Raw genomic sequence first — 19,803 nt, 5'->3', positions numbered from 1 at the left:
TCTAATCTATCACCTATAGCCTCCCATGCCCGTTCTCCCGTGTATGCTTTGAAGAGAGCACATACGCGAGCTATCTCTCTGCGCCGAGTCAAAGTTTCCCAGTTCGAATCATTTCTATGATGAGCAAATTTAGCCGCTGTTTTGCACCCGGTCTAGCGCATTTTTCTGCCCTTTCCAATAAGGACCCCAGCACGTCGCCCCGTATTCAAGAATCGGACGCACTAGCGATGTGTAGGCTAAACTTTTTGCTGTTGCTATTTCCCTTTTTAAGAATATGCATTGTGAAATAAAGTGCCATCCAGGCTTTTTTAACCGTGTAGTTAACTTGATCAGCCCAACCTAAATCACTACGGAAGACTATTCCCAAGTATTTACAACTGCTCGCTTCCGGAATTACTATGTCCCGTAACGAATAAGTTAGTAGGTCCGTCGCTCGGGCTCTCGTAAAACAAACTGCCTTGCTTTTAGCTGGATTTATTATCATCTCATTTTCAAACGCCCACTCCCCCAGCCTGTTCAGATCTACCTGCAATTTCTCCGTTCCCAGAACTTCTTGTTTTTTATTAGTTTAAGCACTTGTAGGAAATAACGGACAGTGTTGTCTCTTCCTAATTAAGCACTACTGAATGTGTATAGGGAAGTAGAGGTACAGCTCCATGCATTCCGTAAAGGGCGCCACGTCACGCCGCTTTAACCCCACACAGAGCCCGTCGTATCTGTTGTATGCGGAGCTGGGTGAACCCCAGAGAACGTCGTAATGATGAGATCTCAGCCTAATGCCTGTTGTATACTTGTTTCTTTTTTGGATGACTTTTCTTTTCTTTACCTCTGCACTAATTGGAGGTGAGTGGTCAGATTCACGCCCCGGTTGCTTTCTCCCCAGGGAAAGAGCCCCCGTTACCATTGATGTTGTGGAGGGGTCGACCCACTCCGAAACGAAAAAATGAAACAGTGCACCGAGGAGGAGCCGGTAACGTAGAAGCACCGGTCTCCCCAGCGAGATTGAATGTGCGATGGATGAATGCGATACGTCGGATCGACGAACGCCGGACCATGGAGCTGCTCGGGACGAGCACCTTGAAGAAGGGGGGCGGAGGTAGCTCCACGAAGACCAACATCAAAGGAAAGGAAATGCCGTCAGGCTGTTTGGGACGAACAGCCCTGAGGAGGGAGCAATGTGGCGTATTGGCTCTGTGCAGGAACTGTTGAGCCACAGAGGCTTCGGGGGCACGCGCGCAACGTGAGAGTTACGGATTTTATCGACGCGTTGCTAGGCGACAGCTATGTTGGATGGTGCAACAGGAAGTGCGAGTGACGTCGCATACCCCCACTCATCCCGTTCAATTGGTTTTGAAATTGCTGTACTGACATTCGGATTTACTGCATGCTCATTACTTTTAACATGCTGCATCTTCACAGGACGTCTCATGAAGTATATGAGAGAACTGTGAATTAACTTTCTTGTAGTGTACAGCGCCATATTTTACGATAGTTTGCTGTCAGATGTACATAATACGTGCTGTGTTTTATAATTGTACTAAAACTTGTTTAATACACAGCAGAACTAAGCGGGTTGGCTTAGCGGTAACGCTGTAGACTCGTATTTGATCGGGATTTGCTCTATTCGAATCTCGGCTGGGCCGCTGGCTGTCTTGAGTGTTGTTGTACATGGTTTTCCTCAGTCTCTGTAGAGAAATGATGGGATAGTGATTCCGTTAGAGCTTGACCGCTTTTTTCTAAATGCATTCGTAATTCATCCTTCATCTGTGATCCAGCCATCCCACGCTGTGTAGTCTAGCTGTTGACATCGTCGGTAACTGACCCACAAAAAGAGTTTAACAGAGTTCGTTTTACACGGTATGAAATATGTTCTTAAAACAGGACATTTTGTGTAGGACCTGCGCAACATCATTATTATAGTTCGTGCTTGTAACTTTTTTGGGAATGTAAATTTGCAGAATTACTAGCAAGTTATAAAGTTTGTAGTTCTGAACCTTTGTGACAGTAGTACCGGGTGTCTACAAAAGGTCCGACACATTTTGATCTTTAATAATTCGGAAAATAACGAAGGTAGAAATAAATTGGTTACATTGTTGGACTGAGAAACTAAAAATGTTTTGTGTCTGTTGTTAATAAAGTTGTACATGTGCTCCATTTATTGCACGTAAAATATAAAGACGATATTCGATTACTTGCCAAGTTCGGGAAAGCATACCGACATCCACAGTGGCTATTGCGTCTCTTACTCTGGTTTTTAATTGATCGGTGTCTCTCACCTGCGTCTTATAAACAATGTCTTAGAGATATCCCCAGAGGAAAAAGTCCAGTGGGTTATGTCAGGTGATCTTGGGGGCCAAGAAATTGGACCACCTCGTCCAATCCATCTTCCAGGAAAATGTTTGTAAAAGCATCACGAACTGTGGTGCTCCAATGAGGTGGAAAATTATTGGAAAATTATTTCGGGCTGAAGCGCTTCAGTTTGCGGGAATACAAAATTCTGCGACATGTCTAGGTAAATGACTGATGTGACTGTCTTTTCCGCGAAAAAGAAAGCCCAATGACTCGATCATGCATAAGAGTACACCACACATTCACTTTTGGGGAGTTTCTTGCCATTTCACGGTATTCATGAGGGTTCTCTGATCCCCAAATGCGTACTTATAGCGGTTGACTGTTCCAAAAATGTGGAAACAAGCTTCATCAGAGAACAATATGGTTGTAAGAAATCTTTCATCATCCTCTATTCTTCGTAATATATCTGTTGCAAAATCCGTTCTCTTAGGCTTATTATGTGGTTCAATAGCTTGCACAAGTTGCATCTTATATGCATACAGCCGTAATTTCTTTCGTAGAATCTTTTGTACTGTTTAAACTAGCATATTCAATTCTCTTGCCGCTGTTCTCAAAGATTTCCTGGTACTGCGTGCAAATGCTTCTCGGACACGCTCAACATCATTGCTTGTGCTGGGACGTCCGGAACTCTTCTTACTGAGGACACTTCCTGTTTCTAAAAATCTCTGTTTCCAGTCTATGATACTGTTTCTAGAAGGACGATCTTTCTGGTAATGTACAAGGTGTATCCCAAAAGTCATGAAATATATTTCTTTCCCGCGCTCCTACTGGTCGGAGCGCGCTGGAACCGGTTGAGTTAAGGGGGGAGTCTTTAGCTTCACAGCGCGCCCGAAGGTCAGTCTGCTCGAGCATCGGAGGCGTCAGTATCGCTGATTTAGTGCACCTGTGTTTTGTGACCACGTCACGGCGCGCGATGGCGGATACTTTCGAACAACGTTGGGCAGTCAAGTTCTGCACGGAGCTCAACAAAAAAGCTGCCGAAACTCACGAACTGCTTAAGCAAGCCTACGGGGAGTCTGCTGTATCATATGTGCAAGTTACAAGGTGGGTGAAGAAGTTTAAGGAGGGCCAGGAAGGAGTGGAAGATGACCCCCGCTCTGGACGGCCATCAACAAGCCAAACCGATGAAAATGTGACTCGTGTGCGTGATTTGTTGAATACTGACCGTCGAATGACTGTCCGGTTGCTAGCCGACACTCTGAACNATATATATATATATTTCATGACTTTTGGGACACACCTTGTATTCTGAAGTTCCTCTGCATTTGTGTCACTGATTTCGTTTCACAAAACCACACCACTGTTTGCGCTCTCTCTTGCGGAGTCGCCATTTTCTCAACAATGAACACTGCACTGACAGTTAAGAACACGTTCGTGACCTGTAAAGAGGAAAACAAACTTTTTGAGTTGATCTTTCCATCATTGCTAAAGGTTTATTTCTATCTTCGTTATTTCCCGAATTATTAAAGGTCAAAATGTGTCAGACCTTTTGTAGACACCATAATATAAGGAAGGTGGGACGCTTTAACGTAGTTGGTTGAGGCACTATGCTACAAGCCGGAAGGTCGCGGCTTCGATTACTATAAATCTTCCTGGGGGTAGAGAGCGGCAGGCTCGTAAGACTGACAACCTCACCGCCATCTGTAAGTTGATTGTGTAGAAGATGTGGGAGCCTCGACGTCTCACAACCCTATGGGCCTCCACGGCCAGTTACAGAGATAGCTTTAACTTTTTTTTACATTTACGGATACTGAACTCAGATCACTCGAAAGGAAATCCGGCGGTCAGTGATCCCTTTCTGTAGTCGCGGACATTTCCGTTTTGGTCGGTTAAGGTTATTTTACCAAGGTCATTGCATCAACTCCCACGAATCTGTAGGGTACTCCACTCTACCTCCGTACAGGTAGAATATAATCGAGGTGGAAATAAGTGCAAGCAAGGATGAAGGGGCGATGACCTTGACTGGCCAAAATAAATGCCCCCGACTTTAGGGTACGTTGCACTATCAGTGCAGAGTTTCAGAGAGGCCTCCTTGTGATGTCAACTTACCGTTACCCTAGAAATGGATAAGGAATGCTGTTTCGGATTCACGATAAGGAATAGCTGTCTCATTAGCCATATCAATTAGACGAGTACACTCCATGTTTTTGACTTGGCTGCTCTCAGAAGAATGCGCATTGAATTTGGTCGTGTCCACTGAGATAAGGGTGGTGGGGTGTGTATGGTTATGAAAGGATCTTTATTGCAGTTCGTTATTCTCCCTCCTACAGTCAGCTACAACACTGCCCCACTACATCTTGCCATATTTCTTATGCGCAATCCAGTGGTCAGGTAACAAGTAAAATTATGTCTGATATTTGGAGGTACTTGCATCCGACTACCAGCTCCTAACGACTCGCCTTACATTTTAGACTGCGTTCTGTCTATGGGGGAGAGAGGGTAGTAGCATTTGTCATAAATATTTTTATGTGGAGGAAACAAATGGAATGGGGAATTACTGACGATAAAACGAACATTGACCAAGGTCAAGGAAATTCATATTCTGTGATGAGATCATCATAAATTTTCTTGTGCGCTTCCTCTGCACACACAGCGACTCTCGCGCTGCTTGCAGAACCTAGGAGCGTGTATACTTGTATGGCCGCTGGGCGCATCAGATGTACAAGTCCTTACAAACATTGCGTGTCGGAACTTTTGAAAAAAATATACTAGTTCTACGTTTTACGTTTTGTAACGGAAAATCCGAACACGCCGGTTGTAGCGGTAACACGTCTAACTTTTATTGGGGAGGTTCTCGGTTTGAATCTCGTCTGGGACTCCGATTTTTCATTTCCTGCCTCATTCCCTCCACGAAAATTCCGGGGTAGTGTATCAAATTGGTCACGACCGCTTTAGTCAACATTTCTTCCATTTCATCATTCAGGAGATGTCCGGGTCGGCTCTTGCCCCGGACACTGGCTATCCTCCCGTTCCCTCCAGACAAATGCCGGGATAGTATCTCGCTTCCTTCCAAATCTTTTGCAGTTCATCACTGATCCTGCCATTCGACGCTGTATGATGCACACAGTGCTGGTACCGTAAGATAAATGGGGTATCTCAGTCGGTATAGTGACTGGCTACGGGCAGGACGTTCGAGGGGCCGGAATTGGAGTCCCCACGGAAAACACTTTTCTTTTGTCAAGAATGCGTGTTTTGGCCCGTTACCCAGCAATGGATATATGCGAGCAACATTGAAAACACCTCTTGCAACCTGGTTCCATTGTTCCATTCATAGCGCAGTCGCACAGCAACGGAAGATATCCGATTGTTGCCTGTGAATTCGTTACCGCGGGAATGTGTTTACCGAGTCGTTGCCTAGAAACGGGTGTACATGTCACATTATAAAGGTATTTATATTGGGTTTTATTTTATTTTAAATAGTTTTATAACTACAAAACGTTAATGTCTAAAATCAAGAAGAATTCGCAGTTGTACACGGCCACTTTTTTGTCTGTTTTATCCACAATTCGTTATATCCATGTCCATTATAACGGGAGGGCGTTTATTTACTAATACGATAGTAAGATACTTTGGAGGTGATTTTACGACGGTGCTAGTATCATATCTCCACCGTAGTCCCTAGAATTGTAGGAGGCGGCGGAAAGGGAACCCAGTGTCCGGGGGTATAACTGGGCCACCCTGTTCCTGGAAGATATAAATGCTGGAAGCTGACCCTCCAGGTTGAGGAGTCTCGAATCCGAGACAGTAAAATATGGTGATGAGTCTCGCGGGACTCGGACCCGAGAATGATTGTGCTGGCGGGAGCCAGCAGCAGTTGTAAACGACAGACCTATCCTCTTGTCAGAGAGGAGGTTACACAAGGACTATAACCATAAGTGTTCAGTTTCAAAAATACTGGGCGTGCGTCTCAAGGCGTTTGGCACCAAGACGAACTGATTGGCGGTAAACCGCCAGTCGTAAAGTAACTCTCTGATTCTGCGAGTTGAGTTGAGAAGAGTTCTATACGTGAGCCTGGAAAGAAAACAGATAGTTGCAAGAGTGCGGCGTGAAAAGAAGACTTTATGTATGATATTTGGAGTGTTTAATTCAGCGAGATTGTTATAGCCCGTGTTAAAATCCGTTGTCAGGAAACGGCTAGTGGAGGCTGTAATAGATTGAGGACACTAGTCCTCGTGTGTCAGTGATCTGTAAAGTGTAATTACGAGTCTTGTGTATCAGTGATCAATAAATCCAAAATCAAATTTCTGCTTCGTCTATAGTGACGCCCCTAAATCGTGATAGTATGTAATTATATGGGTGGAATATTTATTATGAACTGAAAATTCCAGTATATCGTCACACATATCTGTATTGTGTAAATATTCTTCATGGCGCTGCTGCTTTGTCTTTATTCTGTATTTATAGCTTGGTATTTCGAAGGCAGGTTTCTTGTACTGAATATTTCACATAACTTAAGACGACAACACTGGATTCTTGGGGCCTTGCGTCTAAGTTGATGACCTCCTGATAATAAGTGGTGTCTGCATCATATATATATATATATATACTTGTGTCATTTTAATATTTTACGTGTGCAAGAGATTTAACTTGCAAGACGTTACGTCTGTGTGCTATTCTCAGAAATTACGTTGCAGTATATTTTTTCCCCGAGCGTACCTTTATTAATATGCTACGAAGATGATACGTAACGTGAAAAACTGTGTTTGAATGAATCCTTGCCCGAAGTTGTGCATAAAGGAATAATTGCCAACATTTATGTTGATAATTACAAATAATAAGACATTTCAGATGCAATTTTCACCCCAGTACAAGCGTACCGCGACAGTTAGTGGCGTGCGTTTTTGAGGTAGTTAAAGGTAAAGCTATCCCTGTAACAGGCCGTGAAGGTCCATAGAGCTGTGAGACGTCGAGACTCCCACATTTTCTAGACAGTCTGCTCACAAATGGCGGTGAGGTTGTCTGCCTTAGGAGCCGGCCGCTCTTCACCCCCAGGAAGGTTTCTAGTACTCATTTCTGTCAGAGGATTAGTCGACCCCAGGGCCATAGTGTGGCTGTATTAGGTCAATTCCAGTGACCTCATCGGGAATGAAATCCCGCGACCTACAGGCTTAAATTCAGACGTAGATCACGAGCGAGCTAGCTGTCTGTTGTTCCAGTGTATCGTGCCTATTCTGTGAGTAATTGCGATATTTTGATGTGGATATATGAAGTGTAGTATACTGTACAAAGGAGACGGTTTACGACTTTATGCGTGTTATTCGTGGGAGATGATGTTAACCTTCATATTGATTAATGACGCAATTCAGAAGCTAAATAGTATCCGTGTACGCCTGAAGATGACCCAGGAAAAGGGTCGAAACATGTAGCGATGCCACCAAAAACGAATAAAAACAAATGTTGATGCAGTAGTGAGTACTTCGTTTCTTTCTGATTATTTGTTGTGCGGCTGTCCCAAATTATATCTTTCGTTGATATTCATTGCCTTTAGAACGTCGCATCTCAAAATATAGGTTTCTTCGAAACCTCCTTATCTGTCTACCCGACTACACGACGTCACATCTTAGAATATGATAATCTTAATATTCATTGCCGTTAGAACGTCACATCTCAAAATATAGGTTTCTTGGAAACGTCCTTATCTGTCTACCCGACTACACGACGTCACATCTCAGAATACGATAATCTTAATATTCATTGCCGTTAGAACGTCACATCTCAAAATATAGGTTTCTTCGAAACGTCCTTATATGTCTACCCCAACTACACGGCGGCACATCCAAAAGGCTATAGTCCTAATATTGATGGCCTTGAGAAGCGCGTATCTCAGACAGCAGTACACTGACGGAAGTGAACTCGTACTCCTCGGAAGGGCGATGTGAATGTTGCTGCTCCTGAGTGTTATGCTAGACGCGTAGCGTAGACTTAATTGCCTTGGCATATGGTTGAAATGAAGACACACGACATTTGCGTGTTCATTTCTAAATGTGCAATCGACAGTTATGCGCAAGTCCATAAAAATGTTGTAGAGGCCGTTCACATCTGATTCTTCCAAGTTCTTACTTCCAGAAAACAATCAAAAAGTTCTTGACATTCTTCCTGCAAAAGGGAAAAGTAAGAAATACGTTTATTGGCTGTTAAAGTTACTGTAGAACTTGTTTTTTAAAATCACTGCTGTTTATCTAACAGAATTTGAAGCAACGAAACAGATTCAGAATGTTTTTAATCCTATGGTTGTACAGTAACAAATCGGGGGTACGTGGTAGCATAGTTGGTTGAGGCACCATGCTACAAGCCGGAAGGTCGCGTGTTCAAGTCCCGATGAGGTCATCGGATTTTTTTCAATTTACCTAATCCTTCCAGCCGGACAATGGCCCTGGGATCGATTCAGCCTCTAACAGAAATGAGTACCAGGAATATTCTTGGAATATTCTCGGGGGTAAAAGGCGGCCGACGCGTAGTGCTGACAATCTTGCCGCCAAACCTTCATCTATTGATGTATTAAAAATGTTTTAAAAGATTTTTTAAATTATTTTACATATACATATATTCGTATTAGAAGCTGTGTGTGGCTTCTTCACATTTCAAAACATTTAACTGTTTTGCTTTTTAATATTGTTTTACTGAATAACTGTCTTTATTATTCTAATTATAAATGTAATTAATTAACTCTGTGTGGATAGAATTGGTGGACAGTTGACCCTTATAAATGTAAAACAGTACCTCGCCTGTTGAGCACCGAAGCATGTAAAGTTTTCTATGCAATTAAATGAAATTTGTCGTTCACTTGACGTCAGATAGTGTGAATGACCAGAATGCCTTCAATTAATCCATGATATGTATACAGTGGCCGTCTTGTAGTGCCTCTTACTGTGCCTGTTACCTGTTACTTCACGACATGTTTCGGCAACATAGTGCCATCATCAGGTGCCCTAATTACGCTAATCTATTGCATTGCTTGCCATTATATGTCTTTATAAAATTATTTAAAAAGTATTTGAAAAGTGCGTATTCGTCAACTATAATAAATTTACACACACTAAAACTTATTAAGATTATTCGTCTTATGTGTCTTAATAAAAACTTGCGTGTGGTTCTTCTACTATGGGGGTCGTTTTTCTTATATTCCGTGTAAAACGTGTCAATTAAATCATTTCTCAGCGTTTGTGGCCATAATTGCTTTGTTTTGTATCCCTTCAAATCCAAGAATTGATCAAAATAACGTATAGAAATGCAGTTCATATCTTACAGAAAACACTCCTTCTGTTATAAAGATCAGTCTATTAACGCTATTTCGAGAAATAGTCGCTCTTTATTGTGAAAATCTTACGAAATATATAAACACATTCTCTCAAGAAAACGAAATTTGGATGTTAAACTACCACACCTGCGCGTCTAGAATACTTGGAAGAAAGCATTTGCTGCTGAAGACTACAACGATCAGCTTTTCAAGACGGCGGAAACTTAAAAATTTCCATGAGATTTATACATCAAGATTCTTTTTATTGCTAGTGGGGTGGGACTGAGTCCCTTGTACTGCGGCCCACTTCTGGCCTATTGTACCAGCCCCAGATGATAGGTGAGGGTGATTGTGGAGCAATTGGTGGAATGAAGATTGTCAGGGGAAACCGAAGTACTCGGAGAAAACCTGCCCCAGCGCCACTTTGTCCACCACAAATCCCACTTGACCAGACGCGGGATCGAACCCGGTCCGCCGCGGTGGGAAACCAGCGACTAACCGCTTGAGCTATGGCGCAGCCTTACATCAAGATTTACTTGGCATTTGTATGGGATAGGGTGAATGCGGTTTTGCCTGTGGTTCTGTATGGGTGTGAAACTTGGTCTCAGACATTAAGGGAGGAAGATAGACTGAGGGTATTTGAGAACAGGGTGTTAAGGAAAATATTTGGACCGAAGAGGGATGAAGTGACAGGAAGTTGGAGAAAACTGCATAATGAGGAGCTTCATGACTTGTACTCTTCTCCAAGTATAATTAGAATGATCAAGTCAAGGAGGAGGTGGGCAGGTCATGTAGCGCGAATATGGGAGAAGAGAAGTGCATATAGGATATTGGTGGGAAACCCACTGGGAAGACCCAGACGTAGGTGGGTGGACAATATTAAAATGTATCTTAGAGTTAGGAAGGGATGGTATGAATTGGATTGATCTGGCTCAGGATAGGGACCCGTGGAGTGCTCTTGTGAACACGGTAATGAATCTTCAGGTTCCATAAAATGCTGGGAAATTCTTGAGTAGCTGCAGAATTGGCAGCTCTCATGAAGGGCTCAGCTCCACGAGTAAGTAAGTAAGTAAGTAAGGAAGGAAGGAAGGGTGAATGCGGTTATAGATCGCTTCGGAGTTATGTCAGGCGGCGTTCTTTATCTTTTGAAAGCATCAGTTCTTTTGAGATTCGTTTGAGTCTGATGAAATCCAAGATATAAGCTGATCTGGAAGAATTTCCTTGTAGGTCTGTGTTATGTTAGTGAATCTACCAATGGTCTCTTGACTGTTGCCTCAACCATTTTCGCACCTTCGTTTCAACCTCCTCGCCATCAGCGAAACGTTTGCCACGTTTCTCGACCCAGTTGTGAACCCCTGTACACGGCAGACACTTCCGCCGTAAACATGGAACTTTTCTTTATGAGTATCATTTGCATTGAATCCGTTTCCCCACAGAAAACGCACAACAGAACGTTGCTCTTCGGTAGTGTACTTCTCAAGCACGGTCGCCCTTTTGACTACTTAAATCAGCCTCTGAACACGCGTATGCGCTTGAGCTACCTAGACTTTTATGAAGGTTGCCTTTGCTGCTACCCAGTGATACACACAGAAAACCTATTACGTCCATTACAGCTGTTTTACTTCCATTTGTGACCTATTTGCTGACTCGCACATTGTCATGGATCTGTTAGAACATGGGAATGCATGTAAATGTAAGTGATGAATTGGAATGCCCGAATTAAAGGTTGGGAGGTGGGTGTAATTGGTTCAGAATCGTGTCCAGATTTGGACTTTGTTATTCATCTTTTAAGGCACAGTGGTAAAGTCGATGTACTGTACGAGTCTGATAACTTTCTAGTGATGACGTAACGGTCAACGTCACTAAGTGACGACGAAGCACTGTCATTGCTATAGTAGACAGAGTATATGTCGTCGGATGCTTGAACTTAGGCTGTACTTTTGGGTTGAGATTTTCCTCGAGTTTCCTTAGTTCCGTGAAAATGCCGAAATATTACCTGTATAAGCCATGACTGTTTTCTTTCGAAACCTTTCTAATTTGTTATTTACCAGTCATCCTGCCAGTCAAGGCTATATAGATATAGATAGTGAGTGTTTTGTAAAAGTAAACCACAAAGAAAGCCTAAGATAAGACCCATTTGTTTTCTCCTGTGTCTTGATGTTTCTTGCCAGTCTTCTCAGAGTTTCAGACAAAGTAGGAAATGTATGCATATCAAAAAAGTAAAGCTATCCCCGTAACAGGCCGTGGAGGCCCATAGGGTTGCGAGACGTCGAGGCTCCCACATTTTCTAGACAGTCGGCTCACAGATGGCGGTGGAGTCGTCAACCTTACACGCCGGCCGCCCCTTACCTCCCAGGAAGAATCCTGGTACTCATTTCTGTTAGAGGCTGAGTCGACCCCAGGGCCATAGTGCGGCTGGAAGGATTAGTTCAATTGAAGAACCTAATGACCTCATCGGGACTCGATCCCGTCACCTTCCGGCTTGTAGCATAGTGTCTCAACCAACTACGCTACTGCGTGCCCCCAACTATATGCATAGCATGGCAGATATGTCGCTTTTGGTCCTCTTCGTTCAGTTATTTCGAAGAACCATGGACTTCCGGAAGAAGGTGTATTGGGCATAAGCATACGTTTCGTTTTGCTGTACAACTGTCTACAAGGCCTACAACGACGTCTTTGAAGATCTTAATGTAAAGTAAGATTTGAGGTTCAGACTTCAGTGGTTACGGAGAGTTCTGTCATCTTAGATATAATGTCGTGTAAGCAGATAGAAAGTCAACCCATGTCCTGGAGCAACGTGTCATCTTCATCTTTAAGGTGGAAGAATAAACCAAGCTCTGATTGCTGTCTGCTTCATGCTGGTTTCTTGATTGGCCTATTCTTCGATATTGAAGGTGGAGGCGACATGTTTCTCCGAAACATTGGTTGACTTTAAACAAATAATAGGAATTCTAAGTTAAGCGAGGCCGATAACAGTGGTCGCACTGTATAAGGCATGAACTGTTTTCGCCACGCTCGAACATTGGGATCGTGGGTTCGAATTCCACTGGAGGCATGGATGTCTGTGTGCGTTTATTCTGTCTGTGCTGTTCTGTGTGGAGGAAGGGGCCTTGCGACGGGCTGATCGCTCATCCAAGGGTCCTACCGTCTGTGTAAAAAAGATTGCGGGACTGAAGAAGAGACCAGGGCCCAACAGAGGGTTGTAGTGCCGTTGATGAATGGATGAATCAGTCAATCAATCAATGAAGCTAAGCGAGAATGCCGTCTGTTTCGTGCTGGTTTCTTGATTGGCCTATTCTTCGATCCTGAAGATGGAAGCGACATGTTCCTCCTAAACGTTGGTTGACTTTGAACGGACTGCATGACGTTATATCGTAGAAGAGGCCGTTCCATAACTCAGGCGGTTAGTCGCTGGCTTCCCACCTCGGCGGCCCGGGTTCCAGCCCAGGTCAGGTCATGTGGGATTTGTTGTGGACAAAGTGACACTGGGCAAGTTTTCTCAGAGTACTTCGGCTTCCCCTGCCAATTCTCATTCCACCGACTGGCCCACGTTCGTCATTATCTATCATCCGGGGCTGGTACAGTAGGCCAATTAGTGGTCCAGGTCAGGTCATGTGGGATTTCTAGCGGACAAACTGACACTGGAGCAAGTTTTCTCCGAGAACTTCGGTTTCCCCTGACAGTTCTCATTCTAACGACTGCTCCACACCGATCATCTATCATCGGAGGCTGATACAATAGGCCAATTAGTGACCGACATACCAAGTAGACTTAGTCTCACCCCGCCTCAAGAAACAAAAAAAAAAAAAACTATATCACAGAAGACAGAACTCTTTCTGTAGTGTATCCGTCGTTCTTGCCCGTTTTAACTAGAACTTTAAAGTGCTCACANCCCCCCCCCAGTATCACTATCTGTCTATGGCTCTGCAGCCCTTTTTTGGACGTTGGCCGCTTTTTCAGTTTCTTCATCTGTACACAGTCAGTAGGACATCTTGGACGGGGGATCATCCCGTCGCAAGGCCGCTACCTACACACAGAACAACACAAACACAAAATACACACACACATGCATCCATGCCTTGAGTGGGATTAGGACCCACGATCCCAGTGTTCCAGCAGGCGAACATGCCTTAGACTGCGCGGCCACTGTGATTGGCCTCCAGTATTACATTGCATGAAAATTCGTTGAGCGGTTGTCTACTTCCGTGGTCACAGAGAGGGGGGCGGACGGACCTATCTGAAGAAGCACACCACAAGGATGCGAACGCACGTGAAATAAGAAGACGTTAGACCTCATCTTGATATTCAAGAAAGTACAGCCGTGAGGGACAGATTTTACATTAAAATTCATGGACCGTATTGAATACGGGCATAAAGAGTCGGACCATGCTGTAGTGTAATATGTTACGTCATGGGAGATGTGCTGGGGGCAAGTGCAATTTCATCCTCCGATTTGGTATGCTTGCTGGGTCCATCTACGCATGGTTCATTTATGATCATGAACGGTCTGCCTGGCGCTCCGGCATTCGTTTTGAGATGCGTGGATTGAAAGTAGCGGATAGCAATAATACGTGCAGGCCGTATCGTGTATAACGAAGCGGAAATATTGCCAGACGGCATAATTAATGCAGAGCGTAGTCAGGTGATGAGATTCGTGGAAACCCGGCTGGAATATTATTTGGTGCTTCTTGTGGTAACGACTAAGAGAAGACAGTTCCAATAACAGGAGCCAGAATAGCGTAGTCGGTATAGCAACAGACTGCGGGCTGGAGGACCGAGGGGTCGAGACCCGGTAAGGGCAAGAATTTTCTGTTCTCCAGACCGGTTCTGGGCCCCACCCAGCCTCCTATCCAGTGGGTACCGGGAGCTATTTCCCCGGGGATTACGTGTCCGGGGCGTGAAGCTGACCACTCACCTACAACTAGTGCCGAAGTCAAGAAAACGTTGATCTATACCTCCACTCCCCCATACGCCTTCATTGAGTAGTGCTTAATTACTTAAGTACATGAACAACTCTACCTTTCACCTTTACTTTCAGTAACTCAAATTATATAGCGTTGAATTGTACAATGATAGTGGGCATTTGTTTGGAACGGATGTGATTCGAAGCAGTTGTGGCGTATTTTGAGGGACTGTCCGAGTACTTGCTTGGAGGCATTGCATAAAATCACGAAAACTTCGGTCTCTGGCCTCAGATTTTGAGCAGGTCGAAGCAGGAGACCAAACCACTCAACCTTGGTTGCTTACGAGGTTTGAAGCTCGTTTGGCCTTGAATATTAGAATTAAGATCTTCCGGGATTTGACTCCATGTTGTGCGAACTTTTCGGAGGAACCCGATGCCACTCTCTTCAGTGTAGAAGAGTAGGCCCCGGGGACAGGGGAGACCGTGAATGGGGCTCCGAGTGACCAGTGGTGACACAGTGGTCCGAAAGGGCTGTTCACAGAGGGTGTCAAGATGGAAAAGTGGAAGAAAAAAAGAAACGTGGAAGGAAAAGCGGTAAAGGGGAGAAATGAATACAATATAGGAATGAATGGTGGAAGGAAGTACAGAAAAGTGACAGGAAAACAGTTGTGCTGGAAAAATCTGTTTTTAAAGGGCAGAGTCAGGGTGGAAGAATTAAGGAGCACAGGAGGAAGGAAAGCAGGTGGCTAAAAGAGGAATAAGAAAATGTATATAAAATAAATGAGAGGAAGGGATGTAGGTAGAAGGAAGTAAGGAAACAACAGAGTAGTAGGAATGAAAAGAGAAGAAAGAGGAAAAGAGGAGCTGGACCTGGGGGCCAGGTTGGAGAACCGAGTCAAGGCGTCGTGTGTTCCTTTGTGGGGTAGCCTGAGATATTCTGATGACTTCATATTTATGTTTTTGGTATATTATTTGTTCACAGACCTCCAGGGGACGCGTGGGGACGGGTTGCAACTCTGGTAAACCTTCTTGAGAAGTTGGAATATCAGAAGACTCTTCTGGTTACAGGTCCCAGAGAAGGTCAGTATTTGCCTGAGTAATTTACTATGAATATTTAAATGTTCTGTTTCAGCCATGAAGTTTTTGTGTATTTCCACTTGAGTATTTTCCTCGGCAAGATCTCATGAAAGTTGCAACTTGAAAAGCGGTAGAAATTTTTTACATTTTCCTGTGGCATATTGAACATTGAAGTTTACAGTAATAAGCGTAGTGTGTATACCCCAATACATTTTATAAGCAAGGGTTTCAGATTTAATGTGATTAATTTAATTTAAAAATTTTTGATTAAAATATTTGTTATGCAAAGCAAACGGAAAAATTATGCCTTCAGAACACATTTTAGTTGAATGCTGATCTGTATTCAACACATTGTTAAGGTAATTTGTTCTGTTTATGGAGACTAGGTTATGTTCCACTAAGTTTAGATAAAAAGCACTTCCTGTATTCTGAGTATTTTCACACCTTTATACTTCACTGTCTTACAGACCATTACTTCTCAGATTTTTAATGGAACGTAGGGTGTGAATATTGAATACTGTGTTCACATTCATCCTCTACAAACTTGCGTTTAAAGCAGTTTCACACTATTTTTACTGATCACTTTAGAGTTTTAAGGATAGAAGAATAATGTTTTTTTAAAAAGTTTTATTTCTGTATTAATATTTTGCATATTTAATTCTTTGTATCAATTTTGATTTTTGCAAGAATCCAGGTGGGACAGATGCTCTCCCCCACCTACTGGCGCCCATGTTCACACTTATCCATTGAACTTCAGTATCAAAAAAACAAGGAGGGTGGGCAGACTATCACTTTCACTTTCTTCACAATCCTGTGTTAAAACTAAACTACTGAAGTGATCTAGTAGCTAGTGTCCTCTGCTGGGCATATTAGAAGCCTGTGATCATGTTAATGTAAATATATTTCTTAGTTTCATGCTTCTGACATGACTATGTGTATGTAATGGTAACCATAAAGCTAGTAGAAATGATCTCAGTTGCTACCCACTTTAATTTTTTCAGATGTCAGCCATCTTGCTGTTATATTTTCCTAGTGCCTGAAATCGTAATTAGAGTATATATTAACAACATGCAGTATATTAGTTTTATTGAGCTTAAGGTAACATTCGTGTTCATTTTTACCTATAGAACAACACTTTTGTTCACAGATTATGAACTCGTTAGACTGCCAGAAGATGCAACATTATGTGGCTTCACTCCACTGATGTACAATGACCAGGAACCGATCTATACAAGCAAAGAGACTGATATGGTAAGTTTTCTTCCATATGTTTTTATTATTGACAGACATAATGTGGTATATGGATAGAAGTAAAAGTAAAGGTGTCCTTAATTAAGCACCATGCCATGAATACATGTGACCTGAGCACTAGGTAGAGGTGAGTGATCAGCTTCATGCCCTGGCTACTTCACCCCTGGGGAAAGAACCTCCTGGTACCCATTGTATAGGAAGCTGTATAGGCCATAGAGGTGGTCGGGACTCTGTGCAGAAGGGAAAAATCTCTTTCTTCTACCTGTAGCCCATTGCTGTAGTGATTAAGCTAGAATGCTGTATGCTGTATTGTTATTTGGATGTTGAAGAATATGGCTAGAGTTCCTTTGAAAGTAATGTTCCCTTTGTTACAGCTCTTCTTAGAATGTCTGTCAATAGACATGCTGACTAAAATTAAAATAGAATATTTGGTTGGGACTCTTAAAGAATAATTGATTTATTGAGCAGGTTTATTAATTAATTCATGAATCATTGAGGTTACTTCTGTGTCAGAGAGCAGACAAACTGAGATTAATATTCTACTCAGTAGTACACAATATGCCCCCATGTTGTGGATGTCTGAGTGATTATTTTCACTCTTTGAAATATTATAAAACATGACTATAATTCTTTTAAAGAAATAGTTGTTTTTAAGAAGCTGATGCAGACTGCATTGGTGCACAGATGCAGGCTGTACAACTGGTGACTGGCTAGCGTGTGTGTGCATTAGTGACATAGAGAAATAGCTGGTAGCATACTTGTTCCCATATTGTTTTAGATTGTGCAATGTGAACCCTCATTTAGTAAATTTTTTCAGATTTGTTTTCATGTATGTAATATTATTTGCGGTAGGTAAAAATGTGTGTTTTTATTATGACTGTGGATTGAATGAACTTCCATAGGAATGCATCTCCACTAGCAACACGAGTCTATGGAAGAATAGGGTTTGTGTTTCATAATTTCATGATACAGATACATGCTATATCTGGCATCGTGTGCTTCGGTGGGAAAGCCCGAAGGAAATAAACCACCAAGAAGACATGGAAATAGATGAGAGGAAGATATTAAGATGGATCTTATAGTCCATTCGTGGAGACGAGACAGCGTAAACAAAGCATGCCCCGAGTCGCCACAGCTGACAGCAAGGAGTGGACAAAGCGCGCAGTTACTCAGTGTACTCACTGAATTCGGACACACATTAACCTACATTCAGACTGAAGAGTGAACTTTGGATGCCCCTGCAATGATACACGCATCACGTAATCGCTGCATGTTTTCATTCAAAGGGCCAAGGAGATACCGCGTGCATTTGTTTATGAGTACTCTCTCGTCTCCGTGAATGGACTGTAGATATATGATTGGTTGTTATGGACTTGATTGATCTCGCTCAGCATAGGGACCGGTGGAGGGCTCTTGTGAGGTTCCATAAGGTAAAGGTAAAGTTGTCCCTGTGCTTAACTAATTAAGCACTGTGCCATGAAGGCATATGGGGGAGTGCATATATAGGTTCCTATTTTCTTGACCTTGACACTAGTTGGAGGGGAGTGGTGAGCTTCACACCCCTGCCTCTTTACCCCCAGGGATAGAGCCCCCTGTACCCACTGGATAGGAGGCTGGGTGGACCCCAGAGCCAGTCTGTACTGTGTGAGAAGAGAAAATTCTTGACTCTACCAAGACTTGAACCCCGACCCCTGAGTTGTTCAGCCTGTAGCCTGTCACAATACTGACTGAACTATCCGGGTTCGTCAGCTTCCATAAAATTCTTGTGTGGATGAGAGACTGGTGGCACAACGTGGAGTTGAAACATTTAGTGTTCTCTCTCTTGTTTTCTGGAAGCAAGCTAAGCTTTTATAGTTTTGAGGTTATCACAGCAGTGATTGCCCAGATTAAGGTCTTCTGTTTTGTGACACCGTGTAATTCTGTGTTCTGATATGTCTTATATAGCTTTTGTTTTCCAGATTTAATAACGTGCCATTTGAGTAATGTGATTGTTCCATTGCTTTCTGTTTTCAGGAGCAGGCTTACGTTGTCTTAAGGATCCAAAAAATAGTTTTCTTTGGTACAGTTTTCCTGTGTGGGGTTGATCCACCTGTTCTGAAGTTACAGAAATTTGATAGTGGATTCAGTGAATATGTTTCTGTAGTACAGTCATGCAGTCAGGGTTCACTGTCTTCCCCACATGAGGAGGATCAGGTTTGTGCCTTTTATTATTACATACTCCTGGTGTCACTTATGGTCCTTATTCACCTTGTACTCACCGCTTATTGTGTGCTGAGAGAAGAACTGGAATGCAAAATTGCAGAATGTATTACATCCCTCTTGTTCAGACAGTCCCCCCCCCCCAATACTATTTTCTGCTCTGTGTACAGCACCAATATGTGTGTCAGATATCAAATATGTTGTGGCTGTTTTATCGCAAACATGGATTTCCTTGATTGGTGGTTTTCTCAGTGATAGCTATGCAGAGTTACAGTCTTTTAGGTTGTATTACAGTGTAGTTTGAAGAGAGCTTGATGTTTTGGCGGAACATGCAGCTCAGCTTGCCGCCTGCTTCCACCTGTTTCTTGCTTGACTTGTTCTTCGACTGTGAAGATGGAGGCGATATATTCCTCTGAAACATTGAGCTTTCTGCCAAGTACACATCATTACAACCCAGAAGAACATAACTCTACATGGAGGTTTTTAATTTTAATTTCAGAGTGATTCGGAATTAGTTGTGGAGAGCTTCAGTGAGGATGAAAATGAAGACAAAACCAGTGACAAGGAGGGCAAAGTGGAACCAGTGACATCTGTTTCCAACAATGAACTGGATTCTAGCACAGCTGTAGCACCAGTGGAGATACAGGATCTCCTGCACAGAAAGGAGGAACTGGAGAAAAAGCATCGTAAGCAAGAAAGGCATCGCCAACGAGTGCAGGTGGGGTGATGCCTCTTTATTAAGTTTATTATTATTATTATTATTATTATTATTATTATTATTATT

The 19,803-nt window shown here is 43.0% G+C and overlaps 1 protein-coding gene across 3 annotated transcripts in view; it reads left to right on the top strand.

The window, feature by feature from the left end:
- The window catches only part of LOC111871433 (telomerase-binding protein EST1A), a 181,698-nt gene that overhangs the window by 130,473 nt on the left and 31,422 nt on the right, over positions 1–19,803 (top strand). For all 3 annotated transcript variants that reach the window (XR_002844022.2, XM_033754255.1, XM_023864547.2), the window contains 4 exons: positions 15,475–15,572; positions 16,717–16,820; positions 18,834–19,013; positions 19,519–19,737. Coding sequence is in view for 2 of the 3 variants with exons in the window: in XM_033754255.1 (XP_033610146.1) it covers positions 15,475–15,572; positions 16,717–16,820; positions 18,834–19,013; positions 19,519–19,737 (601 nt within the window). In the remaining variant the exon portion in view is untranslated. The remainder of the gene's footprint in view (positions 1–15,474; positions 15,573–16,716; positions 16,821–18,833; positions 19,014–19,518; positions 19,738–19,803) is intronic.

This window comes from Cryptotermes secundus, unplaced genomic scaffold (assembly GCF_002891405.2).
Source record: "Cryptotermes secundus unplaced genomic scaffold, Csec_1.0 scaffold323, whole genome shotgun sequence".
Lineage (NCBI taxonomy): Eukaryota > Metazoa > Arthropoda > Insecta > Blattodea > Kalotermitidae > Cryptotermes > Cryptotermes secundus.
Note: the sequence above shows the minus strand (reverse complement) of the source record. Positions and strands in the feature narration are given on the sequence as shown.